The sequence below is a fragment of the Plecotus auritus genome, assembly GCF_963455305.1.
Source record: "Plecotus auritus genome assembly, chromosome: 6".
In the NCBI taxonomy this organism is placed as follows: Eukaryota; Metazoa; Chordata; class Mammalia; order Chiroptera; family Vespertilionidae; genus Plecotus; species Plecotus auritus.
Window position 1 is genome coordinate 97401479 of NC_137773.1, and position 26332 is coordinate 97427810.

The window sequence follows — 26332 nt, forward strand, 5'->3', positions numbered from 1 at the left end:
TAGCACTGTTTTTTTTTCCCTTGCTCCATAGTATTCCATTATGTGAATCTGTCACTGTTTGTTTATCCACAGACCTGTTGGTGGACCCTTAGGATGTTTCCAGTTTAGGGCTGTTATGACCATTTCTGTTCACATCTTTGGTGAAACCATGTCTTCCTTTCTTTTGGATAAAGACCTGTAGTAGGGAGAGAGAAACCAAGATGGCAGCATAGATGAACACCTAAACTGCTGCCTCGCACAACAATTTCAAAACTACAGCTAAAAGACAGAACAGACATCATCCAGAACCACGGGAAAGCTGACTGAGTGGAAATTCTACAACTAGAAGGAAAGAGAGGGGCACACGGAGACTCAGAGGAGCTGCAAAAGGCTGAGGTACGGAGAAACGTGTGCGGAGAGGATGGGCGGCTGAGTGCCTGGCTAGCTTTCTCTAGCGGGAGAGAGATGGAAGCTCCCGACTACACTGAACCCCAGTTCCAGGCGAGACCCTGGGGTCCCAGACTCATACGGGGGGAGCCTGGACTGTTGGGAAAAGAGAGGAGCTCATGGAAACTCAGGGGAGCCGCGAAAGGCACAGGACTGGAGGTGCGCGCGCGAGTGCGCACAGAGAGGACTGACTGCTGAGTGTGCCGCTGGCTTTCTCTAGTGGGAGGAAGACGGAAGCTCCCAATTGCGCTGAACTCCAATTCCAGGCGAGAATCTGGGAATCCAGATTCATTGGGGGAGAAACTGGACTGTCTGGCAGCAGGCGAAACTCGAGGGCGGCTTTCTCTCAGAGGTGCTTGCAGCGATTACCGAGGGACACTGAGACCCAGGGGCCTCATAGGGCAGGGCTGACAGGAAGCCAGCTGTCTGCTCAGCCCTGAGACTCCGCCCCATCCAAGCTGAGCACAGAGGATTTTGCAATTTTGCAAGTCTTGTCTCATAAGGCTGTCTCCAGCACAGAAGTTCTCCTGGCATAGACACAGCTGATCCTCACAGCCAGTTGGCCTGGAGGTCAATTCCTCCCAGTGATACCAACAACAATCAAGACTTAACTACAACAAGGCTGTACACACAGTCCACAAAGGGGTGCACCAAGAGTGTCCACCTCAGGTAACTGGGGAGGCCAACCCACTGGGCCATATAGGACACCTAGCACACAAAGCTACTCTACCAACTCAGGGAAGTAGCGAAAATGCGAAGACAAAGAAACAGATCACAAACGAAAGAAATGGAGGAAAGCAAATGACTGGATATAGAGTTCAAAATCATGGTTATAAGGTTTTTCAAGAATTTCCTAGAAAAGGCTGATAAATTTAGTGAGACCCTTGAGGGTATGAAAAAGGACCAACTAGAAATTAAGCATACACTGACTGAAATAAAAAATATACAGAGACCTAACAGCAGACTAGAGGACCGCAAGAATCAAGTCAAAGGTTTGAAATACAAAAAAGCAAAAAACATTCAACCGGAAAAGCAAAAAGCAAAAAGAATCCAAAAATTTGAAGATAGTGTAAGGAGCCTCTGGGACAACTTCAAGCGTACTAACATCCGAATTATGGGGGTGCCAGAAGAAGAGAGACAGCAAGATACTGAAAACCTACTTGAAGAAATAATGACCGAAAACTTCCCCCACCTGGTGAAAGAAATAGACTTACAAGTCCAGGAAGCGCAGAGAACCCCAAACAAAAGGAATCCAAAGAGGACCACACCAAGACACATCATAATTAAAATGCCAAGAGCAAAAGACAAAGAGAGAATATTAAAAGCAGCAAGAGAAAAACAGTTAATTACCTACAAGGGAGCACCCATATGATTGTCAGCTGATTTCTCAACAGAAACTATGCAGGCCAGATAGGAGTGGCAAGAAATATTCAAAGTGATGAATAGCAAGAACCTACAACCAAGATTACTCTACCCAGCAAAGCTATCATTCAGAATTGAAGGGCAGATAAAGAGCTTCACAGATAAGAAAAAGCAAAAGGAGTTCATCAACACCAAACCAGTATTATATGAAATGCTGAAAGGTACTCTTTAAGAAGAGGAAGAAGAAGAAAAAGGTAAAAATAAAAATTATGAACAACAAATACATATCTATCAACAAGTGAATCTAAAAATCAAGTGAATAAAAAATCTGATGAACAGAATAAACTGGTGAATCAGGGGCATAGAAAGGGAGTGGACTGACTATTCTCAGGGGGAAAGGGGTGTGGGGGGTGTGGGAAGAGACTGGACAAAGGTCGTACACCTATGGATGAGGACAGTGCGGGGAGGTAAGGGCAGAGGGTGAGGTGGGAACTGGGTGGAGGGGAGCTATGGGGGGGGAAAAAAGAGGAACAATTGTAATAATCTGAACAATAAAGATTTATTAAATTAAAAAAAAAAGACCTGTAGTAGGTTGAGTGGTGTCCCTACCCTCTTCATTTTATGTCCACCTAAAACCTCAGAATGTGACCTTATTTGGAAATAGGGTCTTTGGTCCTAGCTGGTTTGGCTCAGTGGGTAGAGCGTCGGCCTGCGGACTGAAAGGTCCCAGGTTTGATGCTGGTCAAGGGCACATGCCCGGGTTGCGGGCTTCATCCCCAGTAGGGGGTGTGCAGGAGGCAGCCAATCAATGATTGTCTCTCATCATTGATGTTTCTATTTCTCTCTCCCACTTCTTTCTTCTCTGAAATCAATAAAAAATATTAAAAGAAATAGGGTCTTTGCAGCTCCTTTCACTTGTCTTTGGGCACATACCTCGGAGTGAAATGGCTGGGTCACAGCGTAGCTCCATAAGGAACTTTTGGAGGAACTGTCATTCATTTCCTTTTCCTGCTTATCATCTGACCTCCCCTGGAATGTCAACTTCCCAAGGGGCAGGGATTTGTTTTCTTCCTGGTTCAGAGCCCTGGACAGCACCTGGTACATTACGTAAATACATAGTGCAGGAATGGATCATTGTGATTCTTGACTCGTAGATTCTCTGGATCACAGTTTCCACACCTCTGAAATGGGAATGAACTTAATCCTTCCCTCAGGAAGAATTAGTCTCCCTTCCTCCAAAAAGGCTCTGAGCCAGATACTCAAATGGCCACAGCATGTGCACCGTGGGCCGCTAATTGGCCCTGAGAAAAGAATCGCCAGTTCTGCATTCCTTCCTGGATGGTGAAGAAGGTCAAATGCAGAGGGTGAAGGGTTCCTGCAGCCACACAGCAAGGGCTTGGGCTCTGGGCCCTTAGGGAGTGGACTGTATGGGAGGCTGCATCAGAGGCCGCTCTTGGGAACCCCCACCTCAGTTGGGGTGTTGGGGGAAGATGACAGTCCACAGCCAGACAGAGTCAGGATTAGTGCCTGGAGATGAGTTAAACCTGGGAGGACCTCGTGTGAGGTGGGCAAAGCAGGTCCCAATGATTTATTACCAGGGAGAGTGGGCTTTGAGTAAGGGGAGGAGTCTCAGCAGCCCCCACTACTACACTATTAATAACGTAATGGCTGATATGGACCAAGTGCTGCAAGAGGGCCTTTAGGGCCTCCAGGGTCTCTTCCTCTGAGCCAGGGGTCCTGGTAGCCCTCCAGGCCCAAGGCCACATGTATCTGGCAGAAGCCAGCCTCAGACCAGATCCACATTCTTGAATGTTGACTCATACCCTCCCAGCCTCAGTTTTCTCATCTGTAAAATTGACACATACCCTCAGAGAATTGAAATTGTGTGTTTAAACAAATACATGTGCACACATGTTTACAGCACACTATTCACAATAGCCATCCCACTCAGTCTGGGGCCAATCCAAGTGTCCATCAATGGGTGAATGAAAAAACAAAATGGAATATTAGTTATGAAAAGGAGTGAAGCACTGACACACACTACAACGTGAATGAACCTCATAAATATTATGCTGAATAAAATAAGCCAGAATTGGTAAGCCCATAGGGACAGCAAACAGATTACTAGTTACTAGGGACTGGGGGAGTAGAAATGGAGAGTGAGTGCTACTGGGGACAGGATCTCCTTTGGGGATGATAGAAGTGTTTTAGAACTAGATAGAAGTGATGTTGCATGACATCACAAATGCAATAAGTGCCATTGAATTGTATACTTTAAAATGGTAAAATTTATGGTATGAGAATTATATCTCAATTTAAAAAAAAAAAGGAAAACTAAAATACAGACTTTGTTAGATAGAAAAGTCAAATAGTGCTGGGGGCGTGGAGAGTGGGTGTGGGAGCGGGGAAGTGCCATCAGCTGGCATGGACTTAGGGGTACTAATTGAGCTGCTCTGAGTACAGTATGTTGTTTATTTCATCCTGGTCTCTGTGCTCTGCCCTTCAGGGTCATTTTAAAGATGGGAAAACTGTCCTGGAGGGTATGGCTCAGAGGTTGAATGTCGACCCATGAACCAGGATGTCAGGGTTCAATTTCATACCTGTGTTGCAGGCTCGATCCCCAATAGGGGTCATGCAGGAGGCAGCAGATTGATGATTCTCTCTCATCATTGATGTTTCTCTCTCTCCCTCTCTCTTCAATCAATAAAAAAATATTTTTTAAAAAGTTAAAAAAATAGCTAGAGCATCCTGTCCAAGCCTCATGGCTCATAAGTGGATGCAGAACTCAGGGTGATAATAGTGAGTATTCATCAGATGTTGACCTGTCTAGTTTATTTATTTATTATTTTTTGTATTTTGGTTACTCCTCACCCGAGGATATTTTTTCCATTGATTTCCAGAGAAAGTGGAAGGGAGGGAGGGAGGAAGAGAGAGAGAGAAAGAGAGAGAGAGAGAGGGAGAGAGAGAGAGAGAGAGAGAAACATCAATTGATTGGTTGCCTCCTGCACAAGCCCAGACTGACCGGGGTGGGTATGAACCTGCAACCCAGGTATATGCCCTTGACTGGGAATTGAACCTGTGACCCTATGCTCTAACCACTGAGTAACACCAGCCAGGGTGACCTGTCTAGTTTATAGAGAAGCAAAACTAAGCACTGGGAGCGTTTACAGCTCGCTCCAAGGCCACTCAGTGGTGAAGGGCAGGTAGGTGGAGGAGGCCCCAGTATGAGGTTGTAGGAAGTAAGGCATCCCTTACCCCAAACCTCAGTTTCCTCCTCTGTAACACCTAAGGTTACTAGAAGGCTTCTGAGTTCTGACCTGGGGCCGTGAGTCCCACAGCTGATCCAGAGCAGGGGAGCAGATGGCAAGGCCCCTGCCTCTGAGCGAGCCATGTCAGCTGTGGGCCAGATGGTGACTAGGCCTCAGGACGCTGTCTGCTGTGTCCCCACTTGTGGGGTCTGCCAGATCACAGGTCATCATTATTGGACGAGGCTGTGCAGTAACCTTTGGTGTCCTTCCAGGTTCCCTACCTGCCTGTGCCCCATCTCAGATGTGGCAGGCATTCGGGCTAGGCCAAGAACCCTGGCCTCCTCTGCCTCACCCCACATCCCATCTGTTGCATCTCCTATTGGCACCACCTGCAAAGTACCTCCTGGCTAGGACCACCTTCCAGCCCTTCTCTGCCATTACCCTGGGACAAGCCCTATAATTTGTCCTAGAACACTCCTAAGTATTGTCCCTTATTCAAGATATTGCCCCCTACTGTCATGTTGATTACATCCCCTCTGCTGACAAGCCCCTCTCCTCATTTTATGTAGGGAAATGCCTCCACAGTGATCCACAAGCTCTCCATGACCTACAGCACCGCTCTCCTTCACTTTTCCCTGCCAGGCAACACTCCAGGTACACCCTGCCTCAGGTTCTTTGTACTGGTAGTCCTGTGACATGCGTTCTTGGAGTATCTAGTGTGACCACAGCACTGTGTGTCTGCAGCATGCTATGCATGTGCACACAGCCAGGGGCCCAGGGATCTTGGGCTGTCTGTCTGACATGTGGGTTGAATCTGGGTGTTTATGAAGTGTGTGTGCATATGGATGCCATTGACTGCAGCCGTATGTTTGGCGGGTGTGTGAGCTGTAGGTCTCAGCTGAGCATGGTTTGATGCCTGCATGTGGTTCATCTGGAACAAAGGCTTGAGTGGCCGCCGACCACAGGCAGGAGAGCGTGTGTGTGTGTGTGTGTGTGTGTGTGTGTGTGTGCAGAGCTTGCTTGGAATGCACGTTGCTCATGCACGCACACATTCAACATTGATTGAGCACTTATTGTGTGCTGGTGAGGTCAGCAGGGCCCTTTAGCACCTGGTATCTGTCAACTTGAAGTGTCAATTCCTGAGCATTTTGCACAAACGATCGATTGAACACCTATTATATACTTGACCCTCTGCTGGATATGGATTAGTTGGGTCTGGTTCTACCTACAGTAGGTTCAATCTACTCAAGGGGCCCCTTGCTTTCTCCTCTGGAGTCTCCGGTCCATGTCCACCCTCTTCTCTGAGCGCTGACTGCAGGGAGGGCTCTAATGCCCATCTGGACCCCTGGGTCTTGCTCGCTGCACAAAAGATGGTTTTCCGACTCAGAGAGTGAAAGAATAAACGGGCTTAAGGCTGGAGAGAGGATCCTGGGATTCTGAACCCTGCCAGGGTGGAGTTTCTAGGCTTTCCAAGGGGTGGGAGTAGAGGTGCCCTCAAAAGCTATGGGAGCTTTACGGAGGAGTCCCTATTGGCTCAAACATGGGCTGGAAGTTCGACACCTGGGCACAAGGTGAGAATTCCCGTGTTAGAGGGAGGTCTTGGAGAGGGAGTGACTCTGGGAGGGGATGGGTGGTTTTCAGAGCTCGGGGACCAGTTTCCCAAGCCCCACCTCCCATTAGTCTTCATCCCTTCTCCTTTCCGTAGCCGACCGTGCCCCAGACCTGCTGCACTCACCGTCCCGACAGCCCCCCTTCACCGCTTCTCTCTGGTCCCACCCTCGCCAATCGCCACGCCTTTATCCCCCGACCCTGCAACCATCTTTTAGGTTCCGACACATCCCAAACCAGGCCCCGCCCCTCTGTGGACTGAGCCTTCCCCCTCGTCCCCAAGACCACACCCCTCGCCACAGGCTCCGCCTTTCCTCTACTCAGGAGAGCGGGCCTTCTGCCCTCGCCGCCCCGCCCATCTTCAGACCCCGCCCCTCTCGGGAGACCACGCCCCTCCGACACGCCCGGCCTCTTTCATCACTCAGGTCCTGCCCTTGCGGAGCATGCCCCGCCCCCTGAGCCCCAAGTCTCAGTTTTCTGGACAGGCGCACGGCTCCCCGTCATTCGAACGCGCGGCTGTAAGATGGCGGAGTCCGGTGGTGGCGGTGGCGGCGGCAGCGGTGGCGTTGGCTTCGGTGCAGGCCCGGGCCCGGAGCGCCCAAGCAGGTGAGACCCGGCCCGCAGTGGGCCTGCAGCTGCCCCACGGCTCAGGTGACCTGTGGGGAGTATTGGGGCTTGGAAGTGTACTGGGCTGCCCGAGGTTCTTTCCGGGGGACCGCAGGCTTTAGGGGCTGCTGAGGGGGCAACTGAAGGAGGGCTGGGAGCCCCAGGACCTCCAGAGGTCTACATGTTGCTCTGGAAGCCAGAGGGGGCTTTGGGGGGCTTGGAGGTCTGAAGGGAAACCTAGGGGCTCCTGACTGGGAACTTGGAATGCCAAGGGGTTTGGGAGGCAGAGAGGGCCTGAGAAGGGGCAGTGGGCAGTCTTGAGGTTGTTGATGCTGTTTTCGGGACTCTGAGGAGGGGTCTGAAGGGAGCTTGGAGGGACTGAGGCCCAAGCTTTTCTAGAGGGTGCTAAAGGACCCCAGTGTTCTAAAGGTGGCCCTGAGGGCATGCTGAGGGGACCTGGGATGAGTGAGGACTGTGGAAGGCTGGGGATAAGGGGCTCAAGTGAACCTGAGGCCCTGAAAGAGGCCTGGAAGAACCTGACAGGGGAGGCTGTGGGGTCCTGGGGGGGTCCCAGTGAATCTTGATGGGCAGGGACTGGGATAGGGGTCTGGAGGGGTCAGAGTAGGTCTTGGGGAGCCTGAGGATGGTGAAAGATTCCTGAAGGTCTAAAGAAAACAAGTAAGATCTATCTTTTCCCAACCCATGGGGTTTAAATATCTCCTCCCCACCGGCTAAAGGACTTGAAGCTAGGTCTTGCCCTCAGACTAAGGGGGCAGAATTCACCCCTTTTGGTAACAGGGAAGTCCCCTTTCCTTTTGGCTAAGTCCTGAGACTGGTTGCTTGAACCCCAGAATTTGTGTAAAACTTGATGTTTACATGTGTTGTTCTGGGTTTTCAGAGGGGAAGAACACCGGCCTTAGGGAGCACAACCTCCCTTCCTCTTTACATTGCACAGGGCCACTGTACCAGCCCAGCCCAGCCCCCTCGGACAGCCTGCCACCCTTGGCTGACCACGTACACAATTTGGGCTCTTTCTCACTGGAGAGCTTATGGGAGCAAATCATTTCAGTCAACGTGATGAATGATGAAGTTGGTCAGTACTTATGTGCTGTGGTGTCATTTCTCATTGTGGGGACCTGGGATGGTGCTGGCCGGAAAGGCCTGACGGCCCAGATGCATGAGTTGGGCTTTGGAGGCCTCCAGTAGGGATCAAGAGAGATTCAGAGGATTTGGAAAGACATTCAGCGGGTAACCTGGGCAGGGTGTGGAGACCAGGCATGAGGTGGCATGTAAGGAACAGATAAGAGGGGACAGTGAACCCAGGTCCCTGCCTTGGGCCCTGGGGTGGGATAACCTGGGTGAGGCATAATTAATTCCATATGATACTGTTCGCTCATTTTAGCTGAGCAGTTCATTGACTTTCAATAAATTTATAAGGGGGGGATAAATGGTGATGGAAGGAGACATGACTTGGGGTGATGAACACACAATACAATATATAGATGGTATATTATAGAATTGTACACCTGAAACCTATATAATTTTATTAACCAATGTTATCCCAATAAATTCAATAAAAATAAATTTATAAATTATGAGTATGCCTCCATTAACACAATCCAGTTTTCAGAATGCTTTCATCACGACTAAGAGTTCCATCCAAGCCCGTTGCAATGAACCCCGCTCCCACCCTTGGCCCAAGGCACACTCTGATCCGTTTTTTTTTTTCTCTGTAATTTTGCCTTTTTAGAAAATTTACAAGAATGGGATAGTACAATCTGTGGCTTCTTGTGACTGGCTTCTTTCTCTTAAAATGTTTTTGAAGTTCATCTAAGTTGTTACAAGTACCAGAAGTTTGTTCTTTTTCACTACAGCATAGTGTTCCATTGTATGGATGGACACAGTTTATCCATTTACTGGTTGTTTTCATTTTGGTAATTACAAATAAAGTTGCTGTGAAGATTTGGTTATGTATATTTAAAAAAAATATATTTTTATTTACTTCAGAGAGGAAGGGAGAAGGAGAGGGAGATGGAAACATCAATGATGAGAGAGGCCCTGGCCGGTTTGGCTCAGTGGATAGAGCAGCCGTGGGCAAACTACGGCCCGTGGGCCGGATCCGGCCCGTTCGGCTGTTCTATCCGGCCTGCGGAGCCGAAAGAGCAGAGGGTTCTCTTGCTCTCCCCTCCGCTCCTTCACCAGCAGCAGTGTTAACATGGCAACGTCGGGAAACACGGCCGCAGCTCCTTCTTCTGAGTGGGCGGATTTATATCCGCCCATTCAGTAGAAGGAACAACCTCTCAATCTTCCAGAGGCTCCTTGTAATGCCCGCGGACGCGTCCCCTGACATCACCCTGGGAATGCGTAGACACGTTATCGTGGTGATGTAGGGAGACACGCCCCTGGAGAGCACAGTATCAGAGCATTAGCTAAAAAGGAGACCAACAACACTGTTCCCACTGAAGTTGATGTTTTAAAGACCAAAAACCTTTCAACCCAGTCTACATTGCCATCTACATCTACGTCCCGTACATAATTTGGAAGTTGCACTAAAGAAAATGTTTAATTTACTGTTTACACATTTTGTTCTTTTCTATTTGTTTTGGTTTTAAATTATTTTATTATATTTAAGTTTAATTTGAAAGGCTTTTGTACCTTTCCTTTGTTAGGCAATTTTATTTTGCCTTTGCCATCTTCAATATAAGGTATGTTATTGTGCTATGATTCCTCCATTTTTTGAAGTTTCAAATTATAATAATTAGTGTTTACATTCTTGTTAAAATGTTTGAAATGAATAAAACTATTGAAATAAAAAAAAAAAAAAGACCGTACCCTTTTATGTAATGATGTTTACTTTGAATTTATATTAGTTCACACAAACACTCCATCCATGCTTTTGTTCCGGCCCTCCGGTCCAGTTTAAGAACCCATTGTGGCCCTCGAGTCAAAAAGTTTGCCCACTGCCGAAACCGGTTTGGCTCAGTGGATAGAGCGTCGGCCTGCGGACTCAAGGGTCCCGGGTTCGATTCCGGTCAAGGGCATGTACATTGGTTGCGGGCACATCCCTGGTGGGAGGTGTGCAGGAGGCAGCTGATCGATGTTTCTCTCTCATCGATGTTTCTAGCTCTCTATCCCTCTCCCTTCCTCTCTGTAAAATATCAATAAAATATATTTAAAAAAAAAAAGTTTGCCCACCCCTGGGATAGAGCGTCGGCCTGCGGACTGAAGGGTCCCAGGTTCGATTCCGGTCAAGGGCATGTACCTTGGTTGCGGGCACATTCCCAGTGGGAGGTGTGCAAGAGGCAGCTGATCGATGTTTCTAACTCTCTATCCCTCTTCCTTCCTCTCTGTAACAAATCAATAAAATATATTTAAAAAAAAAATGATGAGAGAGAATCATGGATTGGCTGCCTCCTGCACGCTCCCCACTGGGGATCGAGCCGAAACCTGAGCATGTGCCCTGACGGGGAATGGAACTGTGACTTCTTGGTTCATAGGTCAATGCTCAACCACTGAGCCATGCCAGCTGGGTTGATTATGTATCTTTGTGAGATATATACTTCCATCCTCTTGGCAGGGGTCCTCAAACTTTTTAAACAGGGGCCAGTTCACTGTCCCTCAGACCGTTGGAGGGCCGGACTATAGTTTTAAAAAAAAAAACTATGAACAAATTCCTATGCACACTGCGGGCCAGGGACGAGTCGGCTGCTAAGCAGGACAGGCAGCGGCACCCGGCGGGCCGGATAAATGTCCTCGGCGGGCCGCATGTGGCCCGCGGGCCATAGTTTGAGGAACCCTGCCTTGGGAATATAATTAGGAGTGAAATTTCTGGGTCCTAAATGGTAGGGAAGCTGCACCATTTTGCATTCCTATTAGCAGTACATGAGAGTTTCAGCTGCACCTCATCCACACCAACACTGATGTGGCCAGTCTTTAATTTTAGCAATTCTAAGTGCATACTGGTATCTTATGTTGGTTTTAATTTGCATGTCCCTAAAAACTAATGATATTGGACATTTTTTCATGGTGTCATTGGCTATTTTTATTTTTGGTCAAGTGTCTTCAAATTTTTGCCCATATTTTAGTTGAGTTGTCTTCTTATTGATCTAAAATTTTATTTTTTGATTGATTTTGGAGAGAGAAAGAGAAAGAGATCAGCATTGATTTATTGTCCCACTTATTTATGCATTCATTGGTTGACTCCTATTTGTGCCCTGACCAGGGATTGAACCCTCAACCTTCGAGTATCGGGATGATGCTCCAACCAACTGAGCTACCCAGCCAGGGCTCTTATTGACTTTTAAGAGTTTTTTATGTATTCTGGATTCAAGCCCTTTATCAGATACATGATTTGCAAATATTTTCTCCTAGTCTGCAAGTTGTCTTTTCATTTTCTTAATATCTTTCACTGGGCAAGTGTTTATTATTTTGATGAGATGGAGTTTATCAATGTTCTTCTTTTATGGATCATGCTTTTAATGTAATGAAAAGAAATCTTTTCTAAATGGAGGCACTTTCTTTTCTTTTTCTTTTTTTTAAACTTATTGTTTAAAGTTTTACGTCCATATGTCTCCTTTTTCCCCCGCTTGACACCCCTCTCCCCTGCCAGTCATTCCCACCCCAGGCAAGCCCCCACCGCCCCAGTGTCTGTGTCCATTGGTTATGCTAATATGCATGCATACAAGTCCTTTGGTTGCTCTATAACCCCCCTCCCCTGCCATTTGTCTCTGGATCTATTCTTGTTCATCAAATTATGTTGATCATTATATCCCACATATGAGTGAGATCATGTGATATTTATCTTTCTCTGACTGGCTTATGTTACTTAGCATAATGCTCTCCAATTCCATCCATGCTGTTGCAAATGGTAAAAGTTCCTTCTTTTTTATAGTGGCATCGTATTCCATTGTGTAGATGTACCACAGTTTTTTAATCTACTCCTCTGCTGATGGGCACTTAGGTTGTTTCCAAATCTTAGCTATTGTAAATTGTGCTGCTATGAACATAGGGGTGCATATATCTTTTCTGATTGGTGTTTCTGGTTTCTTGGGATATAGTCCTTCCTAGAAGTGGGATTACTGGGTCAAATCCATTTTTAACTTTTTGAGGAAACTCCATACTGTCTTCCACAGTGGCTGCACCAGTCTGCATTCCCACTAGCAGTTAAGGAGGGTTCCTTTTTCTCCGCATCCTCGCCAGCACTTGTTGTTTGTTGATTTGTTGATGATAGCCATTCTGACAGGTGTGAGATGGTACCTCATTGTTGTTTTGAGAGTCACTTTCTTAAAAGATATCTCTGCTGCCCGCTGGTGTGGCTTGGTTGATTGAGTGTCATCCCATGCACTAAGAGGTCACCAGTTTGATTCCCGGTCTGGGCACATGTTCGGGTTGTGGGCTCGATCTTTGGTAGGGGGTGTGCAGGAGGCAGCTGATCGATGTTTCTATCTCTCCCTCTCCCCTCCTCTTTCTCTAAAATCAATACAAACATATTTAAAAAATAAAAAAAGACCTAAACATATTTTTAAAAAAAGACATCTCCATCATCTCTAAGATGCCCATATACCCCCTTCCATCCATCCCAGTGAAAAATCACTGTTGTGTTGTCTGTAGCAATTGATGGTGTGTGTGTGTGTGTGTGTGTGTCTTATTCCCGTAGTGCTAGTGTAGGGAGGAAAGCAAGAAGCCCTAATATGGTGAGATGGAGCATACAAAAAGAAGACCAGGCCCTAACTGGTCTGGCTCGGTGGACAGAGCATTGGCCTGCGGACTGAAGGGTCCCAGGTTTGTTTCCGGTCAAGGGCATATACCTTGGTTGAGGGCACATCCCCAGTAGGAGGTGTGCAGGAGGCAGCTGATCGATGTTTCTCTCTCATCTATATTTCTAACTGTATCCCTCTCTCTTCCTCTCTGTAAAAAAATCAATAAAATATATATTTTTTTTAAAAAAGAGCAGGTTTTGAAGGAGAATGTGGCACACAGTAGTCTCCAAGGATCTTTTGAAATGTAGAGGCCTTTGTAGCATTGTTCATTTATTATTTCCTTCATTTCTTCCAAACGGGCCAGCCAGTCCTGGTGCATGACTTGCCCATACTCCATTCTTCATCCTTTCACACTCCAAAGTCATGGCCTCCCAAAGTCACCTGCCTGATTACCTGCGTTCAGCTAGCCCCGAGGGCACTTTTTCTGGTCACCTTGTTGTATATGTGTGTGGTTTGTTTGTTTATTGTTAGTTTTTGTTATTTATTTATTTATTTTTGGTAAAACTTATATAACATAAAAACTCATTTAAAGTATACATACAATTCAGCCCTGGCCAGTGTGGCTCAGCTGGTAGAGCATCCTATATACCGAAAGGTTGCAGGTTTGATTCCAGGTCAGGGTACATACCTAGGTTGTGGGTTTGACCCTGTCAACTGATAGCTCTTTCTTGCATTGATGTTTCTCTCTCTTTCTCTCACTCTTCCTTCCCCTCTCTCTAATATCAATAAGCATATCCTTGGGTGAGGATTTAAAAAATAAATTAAGCTGGCTGGTGTGGCTCAGTGGATTGAGCGTTGCTCCATGCACCAAGAGGTCACTGGTTCGAGTCCCAGCAAGGCATTAAAATAATCAATCAATCAATTAATTAATTAAAAAATAAAGTGTACAATTCAGTGGTATGTAGCACATTCCCAATGTTGTTATGTATCCTTTATCTATTTCCAGAACATTTCCATAACCTCAAGAGGAAATTTGTTCTCATTAGCAGTCACTATCCATTCCCCTTCTATCCCAGCCCCTAGCAACTACTCTACTTTCTGTCTCTAAAGTTACCTGCTTTATAAATAGAATTATACAATATAGGGTCTTTTATCACTGACTTCTTTCATTCCATGTAATGTTTTAGAGGTTCCTCTACATTGTAGCATGTATCAGTATTCCATTCTTTTTATAGCTGCATAATATTCCATAGTGTGGACATACCACATTTTGTTTATCCATTCACCAGCTGATGACATTGGAGTTGGACCCACCATTTGGCTATTTTGGATAGTGCTGCTATGAACATGCATATTTAAGTTTTTGTGTGAACCCCTGTGTTCATTTCTTTGAGCTCGATGGCAGGAGCAAAATTGCTGGATCATATGGCTGGATCCTGTATCCTTGATCACATCATCACCACTCAACACTGCTTGGTCTATTTATTAGTAGAGATGCCTTGATGGTGGGGACCATGTCTTATATGTCTAGAACACAGGCTACACAGAGGAAATAAGTGTTCAAGAAATATGGCCAGGTAGGGAGGGATGGATAGGGTGTGGAAAAGCTCTCTAGGGCTTGCAGTTGGCAGGGAAGTCTCATCTATGGACAGGTTGGTCCATAGCCTTTTTGGGGAGGCTTGTGGGACTCCTGGAGGCAGGAGTTGGCTGGCCTTGTCTGGCAGGTTGCTTTTTCAGTCTGCCAGGAGGTGTCTGCATCTGCCTTTTTGTCCCATGAAGGTTTTGCCATTTGGCCTGGGGTGGGCGCAGTTCCTGTCTTCCCCTTGGCCCTTCTAGCAGTCCCACAACTTGAGAAACTGTCCTCAAGGGACTGTGCTCTCCCACCACCCCTAGTATTATGTAACTTGTTTGTTCCAACTTCTCTTTTCTGCAACCAAGGGGGGAAAATGAAAGAGAAAAGCTTATTCTCTTTCCTTCCTGTCTCCAGGGATCAACAAAAAACCCGTTGCCTAGTAGAGATGGTCGTTAATGACTGAGCCGAACCTCCGGGATAGATGAAGCATGGCTGCCTCAGCCAGGGCCTGAGGAGGGGAGGTGGAGACTGGCTGCAGGCTCGCTCACACAAAAGACACTTGTCCTCTAGTGGGATCCCTCCCAGCTCCACCTTCGGCCCTCCGTGAGGTTCAGGTTCCTGGAGGAAGAAGAGGTTTGAAACTGTGCAGGGTGTTAGGGGGAGGAGGTACTCTCCAGGGAGTTGAACCTCCCCAGCTAAAATTCCATCGCTATGAGGTACCTAGCTGGCTGAGTTCCAGAGGAGCCTTTTCTCCACGGAGGCTCTTCAGACGTTAGGCCTTTGGCATCCTCATTCCTTGGTCCATCTTCCCTAAAGGTGTCTGGATGGGGCCCAGACTTGCTGACTCACACTGCTCCTGAGGGTGAGGTGAGGGTATCTGGGCGAGGGACATATCGCCCACAGGTGTTTCCTTGGGAAGGTGTGCCCAGGACACAGTGTGAATGGGTTTGGCACAGTTCAGCTGAAGTGTCTGCTCCTGGGTTGGTGGCCTTTGTTTGTTTGAATTTTCCTAACAAACCATCTCTGACTGCACCCTAGCTTGTGTCCACTAAGCTTCTAGGTTCTGGAAGAGTCCAGTCCCCCAATGCCTGTGCAAAAGACTGGAGGATGAGAAGGTTCTTGTTGCCTTGGCCTCATCCTCTTTTTCAGCTGGCCCTTCAGACATGGGAACTCCACTATTCCTCTTGGGAATTCTGGTGGTTTCAGGGGCCTCATCACACCCACATGTCTGTGGTCCCTCCTTCCACGAGTAGGACAGACCTACATACTCATTGTGTGCCTTGGGCATATCTACATACCTCTATGCATTAGATTCCTCATCTGGAAAGTGGGACCCCAGACCCACAGGGCAGGGTAGCTTGAAGAAGTGAGCTAGGGTGAGGGTGTGCTCAGAGGGTGCCCAGCACTTTGAATGTGCATGTGTTAATGCAAAGGTAGCGACATTGCCCTGGGGCCCTGATGATGTCAGTGTTCTGTCCACTGTGTCTATGTGGGCTGTGAGAGGATCATGGGGTGTTGGCATGTCAGTGTGGCAGGTGGGGGAAAGAGAAAGTTGGTGTCTTTGTCAATTTGGGTTGCTGAAATAGAATACTGTAGACTGGATGGCTTATAAACAACAGAAATTTATTAAAGTTTGGAAGCTAGAAGTTCGAGATCAAGATGTCTGGTGAGACCACTCCTGATTCATAAATCGTGTATTCTCACTGTCTCCTCACATGGTGGAAGGGTCTAGGAGCTCTCTAGGGTCCCTTTATTTTTTTTATTTTTAAAAAATATATCTTTATTGATTTCAGAGAGGAAGGGAGAAGGAGAGAGCGATAGAAACATCCATGATGAGAGAGAATCACTGGTCGGCTGCCTCCTGCACACCCCCTACTGGGGATCGAGTCCGCAACCCGGGCATGTGCCCCCAACTGGAATCGAACCCGGAACCCCTCTGTCCGCAGGCTGACGCTCTATCCACTGAACTAAACTGGCCAGGGCTCTGGGGTCTCTTTAATGAGGTCACTAATCCCATTCACAAGGGCTCTAACCTCATGACCTATTACTTCCCAAAGGCCACACTGTCTGACACCATTACATTAGAGGTTAGGTTTCAACATACATGTTTTGGGGAGATACAAACATTCAGTCTGTGGCAATTCGCCTGAGCAGTTGGGAGGATGATGGCATCATTAGTTGGTGGCCACGAGAGGGACAGTAGCAGGGCAGTGGGAAAATGGACCATGTCAAGTCTTAGCTGCTTCTGCAACATGAGAGCAGAAGTCACTGTGAGAGCCTGGCACTCTAGAACAGAGTGTGGGCACAAGTTGGGTGGGTCTTGGTGGAGTATTGGGATGGGGGCAGTTGAGCCTGAGGTAAGCTGGAGGGAGCCCTGCGCTGGTGGTGCTGGAGTGTCGGACCATGCTGTTCGTCCCTCCTCAGGGAGTGAGGTTCCCCATTCTTCACCTCTGCCAGCAGAGTCCCGGCAGGGTCCAATGAACTCATGATGTAAAATTGCTCTGAAAACTCCACACTTTGCTCTGAATTGATCAGGGTGCTCTGAATTGATTGTCTCACAGCTGGACTGCTTCCACATGGTAGCTGCTACCCCCTGGGGATGCCTTCTTCTTGTTGTCCGTAGTAACTGGGGTAGAAAGGTTTTATTAGCTTCTGCTATCATTGTGCTGTCTCCAGGGATCACACCCGGTGTATCATTCACTTTCTTTAACAGTAGTTATTTTTGATTACTTATCCGCAGGGGAGAGTTCAGCAAGGCCAGGGTATAGGTTTTGTGCCTGCAGTCTCACCACGCCCCCGCCCCCCCACTTTAAAAGTGGGGCTTTCTCTGCACTCCCTCCCTTTGGTCTTAGGGCATGTTTCAGATTTGGGGTTGATGACCCTGGAGAAGGAGAACGGTAGTGGGAGAAGGAGGGAGAGGGAGAAGGGGAAGGGCCCAGATAAAAACAATTAGTCAACATGTGGATGAACTCATGACATCTTGCTCTTCTTCTGGTGGTTGTCACATGCCTCTTGTGTGCCTACCACTATGTTTGGTGCTGGGCTTGCTACGAAAGGAGGGCGGGAAACAGTTGGGTCCTGCCCTTGGGGCTCCTACGTGCCAGCAAGGAATTAGTGAAACAATGGTGCAGTCATTGCCCCATGGTTGCCATGAATGATCCTAAGGCCAAGTTGGAGGTTCCTGCCTTCTTAGAAAGGTTCTGAGAGCCTCCTCAAGAACAAGGTTTGTGTCATATGATGTTTAGTGTCATCAGCTCAGGCGAAGGGGGTCGAGTGAGGTGGATAGTTCTGGGTGCTGGCAAGGGGTGTGTGCAAGTTCTGAAGGTGGAGGAGACAGGCTTTTCAGGGGTCTGGAGTCAGAGAGGAGCTGGAGTGGATGGGAGGGACGAGGCGGGAGACTGGAGGTGCAGGATTTGGGTGAGGGGACACATAGGTCAGATTTGTGTTTTGGAAGGATCCCTTTGGCAGGAGAGGAGGGGGCCTGGACCAAAGTTGGGACTGTGGAGAGGGCATAGGTTTGGGGAAGATTTGAGGTTGAACTTGTGCAATGTGTTGACCAGTGGTGGCAGCCAGACAGGAGTCATCTGATCTCAGGATCCAGCAGTGCATGCTGGGGGAGGATTTGTGAGTAGGTGGGTGGGCAGGGGAGGACCAGCCCTCACTGGACCTGAGAGGCTGTGCTGCCTGCCAGCAGCCGATAGAGAGCTGGGAGGTAGACATCCTGCCTCCAAGTCTCACTGGCTGCCTCTGTTCCAGAAAGCCCTCATGCCTCTCCTTGGTCAAGGACCTCGGGTCTTCCAGCCAGCAGGTCCTGGTCCTAGGAATGTCCCTCCTCGAGGGAAAGTCCTTGTCGCTGCAGGAGATCTCCCCAGTTTGATTCCACTTGCAATGGCCTCTGAACCTCTCCTTTTGAGTACGCACCACACTTACTTCTATTTGCTCTCTCCTCTCTGTTGGCCACATCCTGGTCCGGCCCCTTTTTCCACCTCCTTCTCCTGCAGGCTCTGTGCCACTGTCTCCCCATTCTAACTGGTGGGAGACTGCTCATTGTTACCTCATCTGACACCTGCCAGGGGCTTCCTCAATCTCAGAACAAAATCAAATTCTCCATGTGACCCCCTCAGCCCACCCGCCAGGCCCTCTAGCTTCCATCACCCTGCCCTCCTCTTGGGCCAGCTCCCCTCCTGGACCATTAGCCCAGCTCACATTGGAGTGTCCTGTCTCAGCTTTTTGCACAACCCCAGTGTTGCCTCCTTGATTCCTGGCTGATCCCTCTGTTCACATGCTCCACTCCCCACCACAGCCCACTGCCCGCCTTTGCTTTGTGTTCACGGAACATTCTCTGTGCTTAGGACTTGTGCCCCCAAAAATGTGTGCTCCTTGAGGGCAGGGCTTCATCGTGGAGGCTCTGATTCCATCTAGTAAATACTCCACACATAGTCTGCTATGGGTTTGCCAGGGTTGCTGGCCTGACCGAGAGGCTTCTGGAAGTCCTTCATGGCCTAGCCAGGTGAGGGGCACCCACCTCCTCCTCCCTTTATTTCATGGCAGGATCTGGATAGAAAAACAGATTCCCAGGCGTGTTGTCAGTGAATCAGGCCTATTTGAGAGAAGCCAGTGAACAGTACCTTTTGGCAGGTGTGCTTTGTGTAAGATCTTAATGCTGTGTGTTGAACACGGAAACAGCTGGCTGCTCTCCCTGTCCAGCTGCCTGCAGTGGGAAATGGGGGCCACCCTCCAGGTCCCTACTAGCAGACCCCCTTCCTTTTGTGGTAGTGCTAGCAGCTGTGCAGATGAGCTTTTAACACTTGTTTAACTCTGGGACTCCAGTCCTTTCTTTCTCCCCTTCCCGACCTGTCCCTGGTCTCTGCAGAGGGCTGCTCAGGATGCAGAGGACAGATCCTCCCTAGCATTCTTCCTCTGCAGAATAGGTTTCGGAGAAGATCCAGGGTGATTTTAGACCCCTCGCCAAGCAGCTCAGGGCTAATCTTTCCTATGAGCCACCTTGCCACACATGGAAATATTGTGATTCCGGAGGAAGTAACCAGCACCTTTGGGGAATCTCATAGCTTTCCTGTGAGTGAAGCAGCTTCTGGAATTGAACATGATCAGCCTGGAGGAAATCTTGAGGGGTGGACCATGGGGCTTTTAAAGCCTCGAGGGTGGTTACCCAGTTCAGGTCCAAGATGTTTCCTGACATCACAACTGCAAAATTCCACAGGGGTCAAAGACTGACTGGACCGGGGAGTGGGCTGAGCTAGATATCCGGAGAGCTCTCCTCTCAACGGGGTGTTAGGAGTTGAAGCAGTCTGCCAAAGGAAGCAGGAATGGAGACGTGATCACCCAGAATCTTCTGTAACTGTAGCTAAGAGTGACGCATTCTCTCAAGGAATGGTTCAGCGGGTGACAAGGTGCCCATAAGGTGACAGGCATGTAAGGGAGCCCCAGTGAAGACCCCAAGGCAGCTTCCATTTGGAAAACTTCCAGGACTAAAGTTGTAGTGAGGTCTGGGGTGGGGAGCGGGGGTGGTCCCAGGAAGGCATCTCTTGCTTTCTCTCTTCTCCTTCTCTCTCCTCTCTTTGTCACAAAAGGGCATAATTGGAGCCCTGCTTCTAAGGTAGGGCTGTTGGGAGTTCACAAATGTTTATGCTGCATGTGAGTCACTTGCAGAAGCAATGGGTAGTGTTTTCCTTGTCGAGGCTGATGGCATGGACTGCCTCGCAGCTCCAACCTTAGGCATGCTTCCAGCATTTTAGCATTTAGAGTTGCTGAACTTTCGCAGTGGGGGGCGCGGGTAGCTTGTTGACCTTTACCAGGGAGCCTGCTGTCTCATTGCAGGCAGGCGGGGCTCAGGCTCAGTATGGCCACCACCTACTCACCCAGAGATTGCCCAGTGTGGCTTCCTCACCCCCCTCCCAATCTCAGGGTAGGAAGCCTGTGTGCAGTGCTGGAAGAGGTGGCAGCTGGAGAATTGTTAACTCCACAGTGGTTTTCCCAGAGGCTCATCTGGAATGTGGTGGTCAGGAGGCCAGGATCTGAGGCTTCTGACATTGAAGGCCCTCTTTGGTTATAAGCACCAGAAACTCAACTCAATGCCTTCAATAGAAAAATAAAAGTTCATTGTTCACATTGAAAAAAAAGTTTAGGGAGGAATTCAGTTTTAGGTCTCTTCAGGGCTCAGATGATTCTCCTGGAATCTGACTCCCATTTCTCAGCTCTGCTTTCCCTCTTGACTGGGCAAGGTGACCCCACCTTGCTCCCCACTATCCCAGAATCCCCAGGGGAAGGCAAATCTCCATTCTGGTGGGTCTAGAAAAAGTCTCAAGGAAGGCTCGGATTGGATTGGATGATTCAAAACCCCATTCATTGTGGCTGGGAGCCTGGGAGGCTCTGGTTGGCCAGGCTGAGTCATGAGTCTTTTCTTTCAGCCCAGGGATGGGGGTCTCCTGATCCCTACCACTTGGGCTGAGAGTGAAGGTTCCCTGAGGAAAACGGGGACCTTATCAGAAGATGGGAGGGATGTTGGTACCTCCTAAAATGAAGATGTTCATGACAGATCCCTTCTTATGCCTAAATTTGTGCTGCTGTTGGAAGGGCCTGGCTGAGCTGTCCCCACAGCTGTGTCTGCCTGTGTCTGGCCTGGCACCACTGGGCATGAACACATGCCATATCACTTGGCAGAACCATCCCTTTCAGGGCCTCAACACCTGTCCTGCCAGGGGAGGCAGCTGGGCTGGGCCCTGAGACACTGGAATTTGGCAGTGTTAGAATGTCACTGTGTTTTTGAATGGTGTTCTGGGGCCGTGCAGTCATGCACATACTTGCCTGATTTGTAGAGTGAAGGGGTTTTGCTCATTCAGGTGGCTTTGTTTCCAAGCCCAGTGAAGTAGGGATAATGTGGGGGGATGGGCTGATACTGGGATCGGCTTTGAGTCAGTGGGTGGGAACGGAACAGGCAAAGCCTTGGCCTGAGACCTGCTCACTAGTCTGCCCCTGCTACTCATGGCATGCTGCTGGGCTTTGTGGGGCAAGGGAGGCTGTGGAGAGATCTGTCTGGACTGTGAGGGCAAGGGAGACCATGGACGACTTGCTTCAAGAAGGCTTGGAAGAACTGGGGGACTTGGGAGTGCAGCATAAGGAGGAGGATTAGAGGGCAGGAGGAGTTGGCCCTTCAACATGGGGCACAACATGAGCAAATTGTGGAGGTCAGATGTCCCAGAGAAAATTTTGCTGAGGGCTTCCTTGTTGAGCCCAAAGGATAACATACCCAATTACAGGACTTGGACCAGGAGGGTGCATGGAGGGAGTGAACAGAGCAGGTATGTGTAGCAGAGATTTGTAGGGAGTAGAGATGGGAGTCAAGCTCTAGCCAGTGCTGCCCCCACCTATTACCTTACCCATCCATTTACCCGCCTATCCACCAGTTCCACCCACCCACCCACCCATCCACCCATCCATCCATCCATCCCATGCAGCATCCAGTCGATAAGTGTGACTGAGCTCTGAGCACATTTTGGGCATGGTGTCTGGCACAGGAACACAGCAGGAGATAGAATCCATCTTACCTTGCCCTGGTGAGGCTCCTGTTTCAGCCTTGGGGAGATAGGCTGGGAACAGACAGGTGGTGTGCCAGACAGAGCAATGAGTTGGGAAAACAAATAGAGCCAGGTTGGGGATCTGAGAGGCCGGGGGGTGGGGGTGTGGCTCTCCCAGAATGACCCACCAGAGTGGGCCAATCTCCCATGTAGCAGCTCGAGGATTAGTGGGCTAATCTATACCTTGTCATGGCCGGCACCCAGGAACCACGTCCTGCCTTTCCTGCTGTACAGCTCCACGTCCACTTTGTGGCTCAGCACCCCTAGACAGCGGTCTCAGTGATCATGGGGTCTACCCACCTGGGACTACAGAGAAAGACTGACATCAGCCAGGCCTCTTGTGTGCTGTGTGGCCTTGGACCTCTCTGTGCCTGAATCTCTGTGCCTAAATACCCTGTCTGTAAGAAGGTAATGATAGTGGTGTTCCCTTTGCCAGACTGCCCACTGCGAGGTAAGCTGGGAGCCAGGTCTGCACCACCCAGCCCATAGCTCTATATGGAGTGGGTTCTCACCAGGACAGGGAGGGATGGGGACTGTGGAAGCAGAAAGCTTGATGCTGGCAAGGGACGTTGGGTTTGGGTGTCCTTTTCCTTCTTCCTAGCCTTGAGAAGTGGCCAGAGTTGGGCGGGTCTGGGAATGGTGGGTGCTGCCTACATGGTCCTCCTGTCCATCAGTAGTAGCTAGATCCCCACTTGTCCTGGGCTCCCAGGGGCATCAGTAAGAGGCTGGGGTGAGGACACAGAGCCTGAACCGGTCTTGGCCCAGTTTGAGGGGCAATGGCCCATGTGAGGCTATGGAGAGCAACAGGGGGCTTTGGCAGGGGGGTGACAGGGTCTGATGTCATGCCCTTCTCCTGGCAGGAGGGTGGGTGGTATCTACAGAGTACTCCCCTGTGACCCAGTGAGTATTGGGGGAGCCTGGGGGTTTGTGCTGTTTGTCCCATCAAGTCACAGAAGGTCAGGACGATTGAGCTGGCAGGGCCTATGTGGAGTGGAACCAGCACTGAGTAGGGGCCACTCTGTGCCAGGCTCTATGCATTAGGGATCTTAGGCAGGCCTAGGGCAGGGTGTCATTGTGGGGCTGGTGACACAAAGGCTGGGCAGGATGGGAGCAGCTTTTCTCACCTCTAGAGTCCTCAAGAGGATTCATGAAGGCTCTTTCAAGGTGAATGTGGTTCCAGAACCTACCTGTCTGCCCCACCACCTTCCCCAGCCTCAGCCTGCCTGGTGTTATATGGGGCCCTCAGGAGGTGCCAGCCCTAGGTATGGGCAGGTTGCACAGTACTTCCTTTTGGGCACTCCCTGACACCCCCTCTCTTCTGTCACCCTGTCAGTGCTTGGCAGGCACAGATAGGCAGAAATAAGGCCATACAAGTGGATGAAGTCTCCAGATGGTGAACCAGGCGGAAGACTAGGGGATGTGTGGGTGCGTGCCTGGAGTTATTTTTCAGGGCTCAGAGAGGGGGGTTTTGTGGGTGATGTGTTCCCTGGGTAGGCTTAGAGTGGGGTCTGGCCATGTCCATAGCCTTCGGCTCTTGGAGGAGGCAGGGCAAGTTCTAGGGTGTGGACTAGGCTTTGCCTCCACCTGGTGGCCTGGCACACCTGCCCTCCCTGGACACATACAGATCCACCCATAGAGTGTACAGATTGGCATGGTGCTGGCAGTCTGTTTTAAGCTGTCACAGAAAATATCGGAGAATAACCAGCATGATGACCAGGAGGGAGAAATAAACAACTGCTGATGCTGTAGAGAGAGTCCAGGGCTTGGAGGACCTGGGATCTGGGGCCCTGGCTGGGTTTTCCTCTCTCTCTCTCTGGGTCTCTATCCCCCTTCTCTCTGGGTCTCTGTCCTCCTTTTTCTGGGACTCTGTTCCCTCTGGGTCTCCATCAGTGGATTGATGCCCTGGCCTTCTGGGACACTACTGTGGGAACCTTTATCTGCTTCTGGCTCTGAGCTTTTCTCTGCTTCCCCTGCCCCCTCACCTCCCCTGTAAGCCCAGGGATCAAGCCCTGCCAAAGAACTGCAGGCATCTCTGAAGGAGCTGCCCCTTATTTGTAGGGATGGCCACAGAATGGGCTTGCTGCCCCTTGAGGGTGAGGCGGGCAGAGCAGTCCCAAGAGAGAGACGCTGACATGAGTGGGGGCTGTGAGCCAGAGCAAGGTGCCAAATCCTGGAGACTGTCCTTGGGCTGTGAGCATAGCTCTCCAAGCTGTGCAATATTGTAACCATGGTAACTAACAGTGGCTGGGCTGTCTGCCTCTGTGGGGCATGTGAGACCCTGGCTTTGTTGCATCTCTTACCCCTGGAGCTGCGGTCCCAGGAGCCAGCCATGGCCTTGGCAGAGCCAGTAGGCTACATTGTAGTGAGCAGGTATGGGGGCCATGCTGGGCCTTGGTCTCCCATTGAAGGGGATACTTGTTGCACTGTCTTCCTGTGCTGGTAGGGAATTCATGAGGTTGCCTATGAAGAACCACTTGCAGTAGGTGCTTAGTTAGTAAGCCTATCTTGTGAAGGTTCAGAGGGGGTTGGAGCGGGAAGTCACAGAAGTTTCCAGTATGGCTAGACAGGAGGTGGGGGAGGGAGACATGTGAAATAGAGCGGAGAAGTGGACCAGCAGGCTGCCAGAGCTTCATCAGGGCTCTAGAGTCCAATTCCCCCTCTCTGAGCCTCTGTCCCCCTCTTTCTCTGGGTCTCTGTCCCCCTCTTTCTCTTAGTCTCTGTCCCCCTCTTTCTCTGGGTCTCTGACCCCCTTTCTCTCTGTGTCTCTATCCTCCTCTCTTTCTGGAACTCTGTTCCTCTCTCTCTGGTTCTCTTCCTTCTGTCCCTGGGTCTCTGTCTCCCTTTCTGGGTCTCTGCCCCCTGAAGTGCAGTATCTTCCCTGCTGATGCTCCTGGGACTTTGGGTGGAGTGGCTGAACTCCCTGGTACAGCGTCAGCCGGGGTACGAGCCAACCAGCTGCACTGCGCTGCTGTGCTCCTTGGAGCCACATGGACAATAAAACCAAAATTGGCTTTGAAAGTGGAAGTGCTCTCCGTTTTGAGGGGAAGTGAGGGAATTTGCATGTCAGAACAGTATGTTAAAGGGGCAATACCGGCAGACTCTGTTCTGGCCTGAGCTTTGGGCTCCATGTGGGGGTGGGAAAGGATTTTACAAAACCCCAAAGAAATGTTTCCATGAAATTCCTGTTGTTGCTTTTTCCTTTTTTCTTTCTTTCTTTTTTTTTTTTTTTTTTTTTTTTTTTTTTGACATTCCAATGAAAAGAACTGTTCCGGGGCTTTGGAGATCTCCTGTAGGGTTGGGAAACTGACCACGGAGACCAGGGCCAGCAGTGGGCAAGGACAGGAGGAAGAGAGTTTCCACCTCCACCATGGGGCCCTGTCACCCTGTGGCTCTGTACTTCCTGTGGCCTCTCCCCATTAGATCGTCCTGCCTTGGGCTGGGTCTCCTCATAGCAGAACCTGAGGCAGCCTGTAGTATATTCATGGGGTGAGCCCATGTAGGGGGTACCAGTAGGAAACTGGTGACAATGTGGGCAATAGGCTCAGTGGCTGGGGTTCCCTGAGAGATTATGGGTATCCTGCCATGTGGTGGTCCATCTGGGGGCATTTACTCCACCCAGTCCCATGGGCCATCAGCCCCTGTGCAGGGGAAGCCCCAAGGGAAGCAGAGGCCATGTTCCCATGTCTAGCACAGGCCTGGGCCCGGCCAGAGGTTCCCAATGAGTGCTGGAGGAAGGGGAGGCTCCAGCACAGGAGTAGGGGATCAGGACAATCCCAAGCACAGGCCAAGTCTGTGGGGGCATGCGCTGCCCCTCAGAGTCCAGATCTGGGCAGAGAGTCATCCAGGACAGCAGTGAGCAGCCTCAGAGACACTCTGACCAGCTGCTGACGCACTGGCTCCGATGACTCAGTGCTAGTGACCATGCTCGGGTGGCTGTCTAGAGACTCCGAATGGCCCAGGAAGGCGGCAGCAGCCTTCCTGGAGGAGGACTATCGTCCCACCACAGCGGCCACCCCCTGTCTGGCTGGCCTGAGTAATGGGTCCTTGCTTTAGTCATTGGTCCCAGGCCTCTCACTCCCTCCTCCTCCTGCCCACCTCTGCCCAGCCAAGTCTGCCTCTTTATCCAGTCTGGGACTTTGGCCTCTGCTGGCTTCCTCCCTCCCTCCCTGAGCTCCCCAGAGGCTGTGAGATGTGGAAGGGGTAGTGCAGGGGCTT

General features: G+C 49.8%; 1 protein-coding gene across 2 annotated transcripts in view; it reads left to right on the forward strand.

The window, feature by feature from the left end:
• Window positions 1-7155: 7155 nt before the first annotated feature.
• The window catches only part of KLHL26 (kelch like family member 26), a 31007-nt gene continuing 11830 nt past the window's right edge, over window positions 7156-26332 (forward strand). For both annotated transcript variants that reach the window (XM_080673220.1, XM_080673219.1), the window contains exon 1: window positions 7156-7250. In XM_080673220.1, coding sequence (XP_080529346.1) covers window positions 7168-7250 — 83 coding nt within the window. In that variant the 5' untranslated portion in view covers window positions 7156-7167. The remainder of the gene's footprint in view (window positions 7251-26332) is intronic.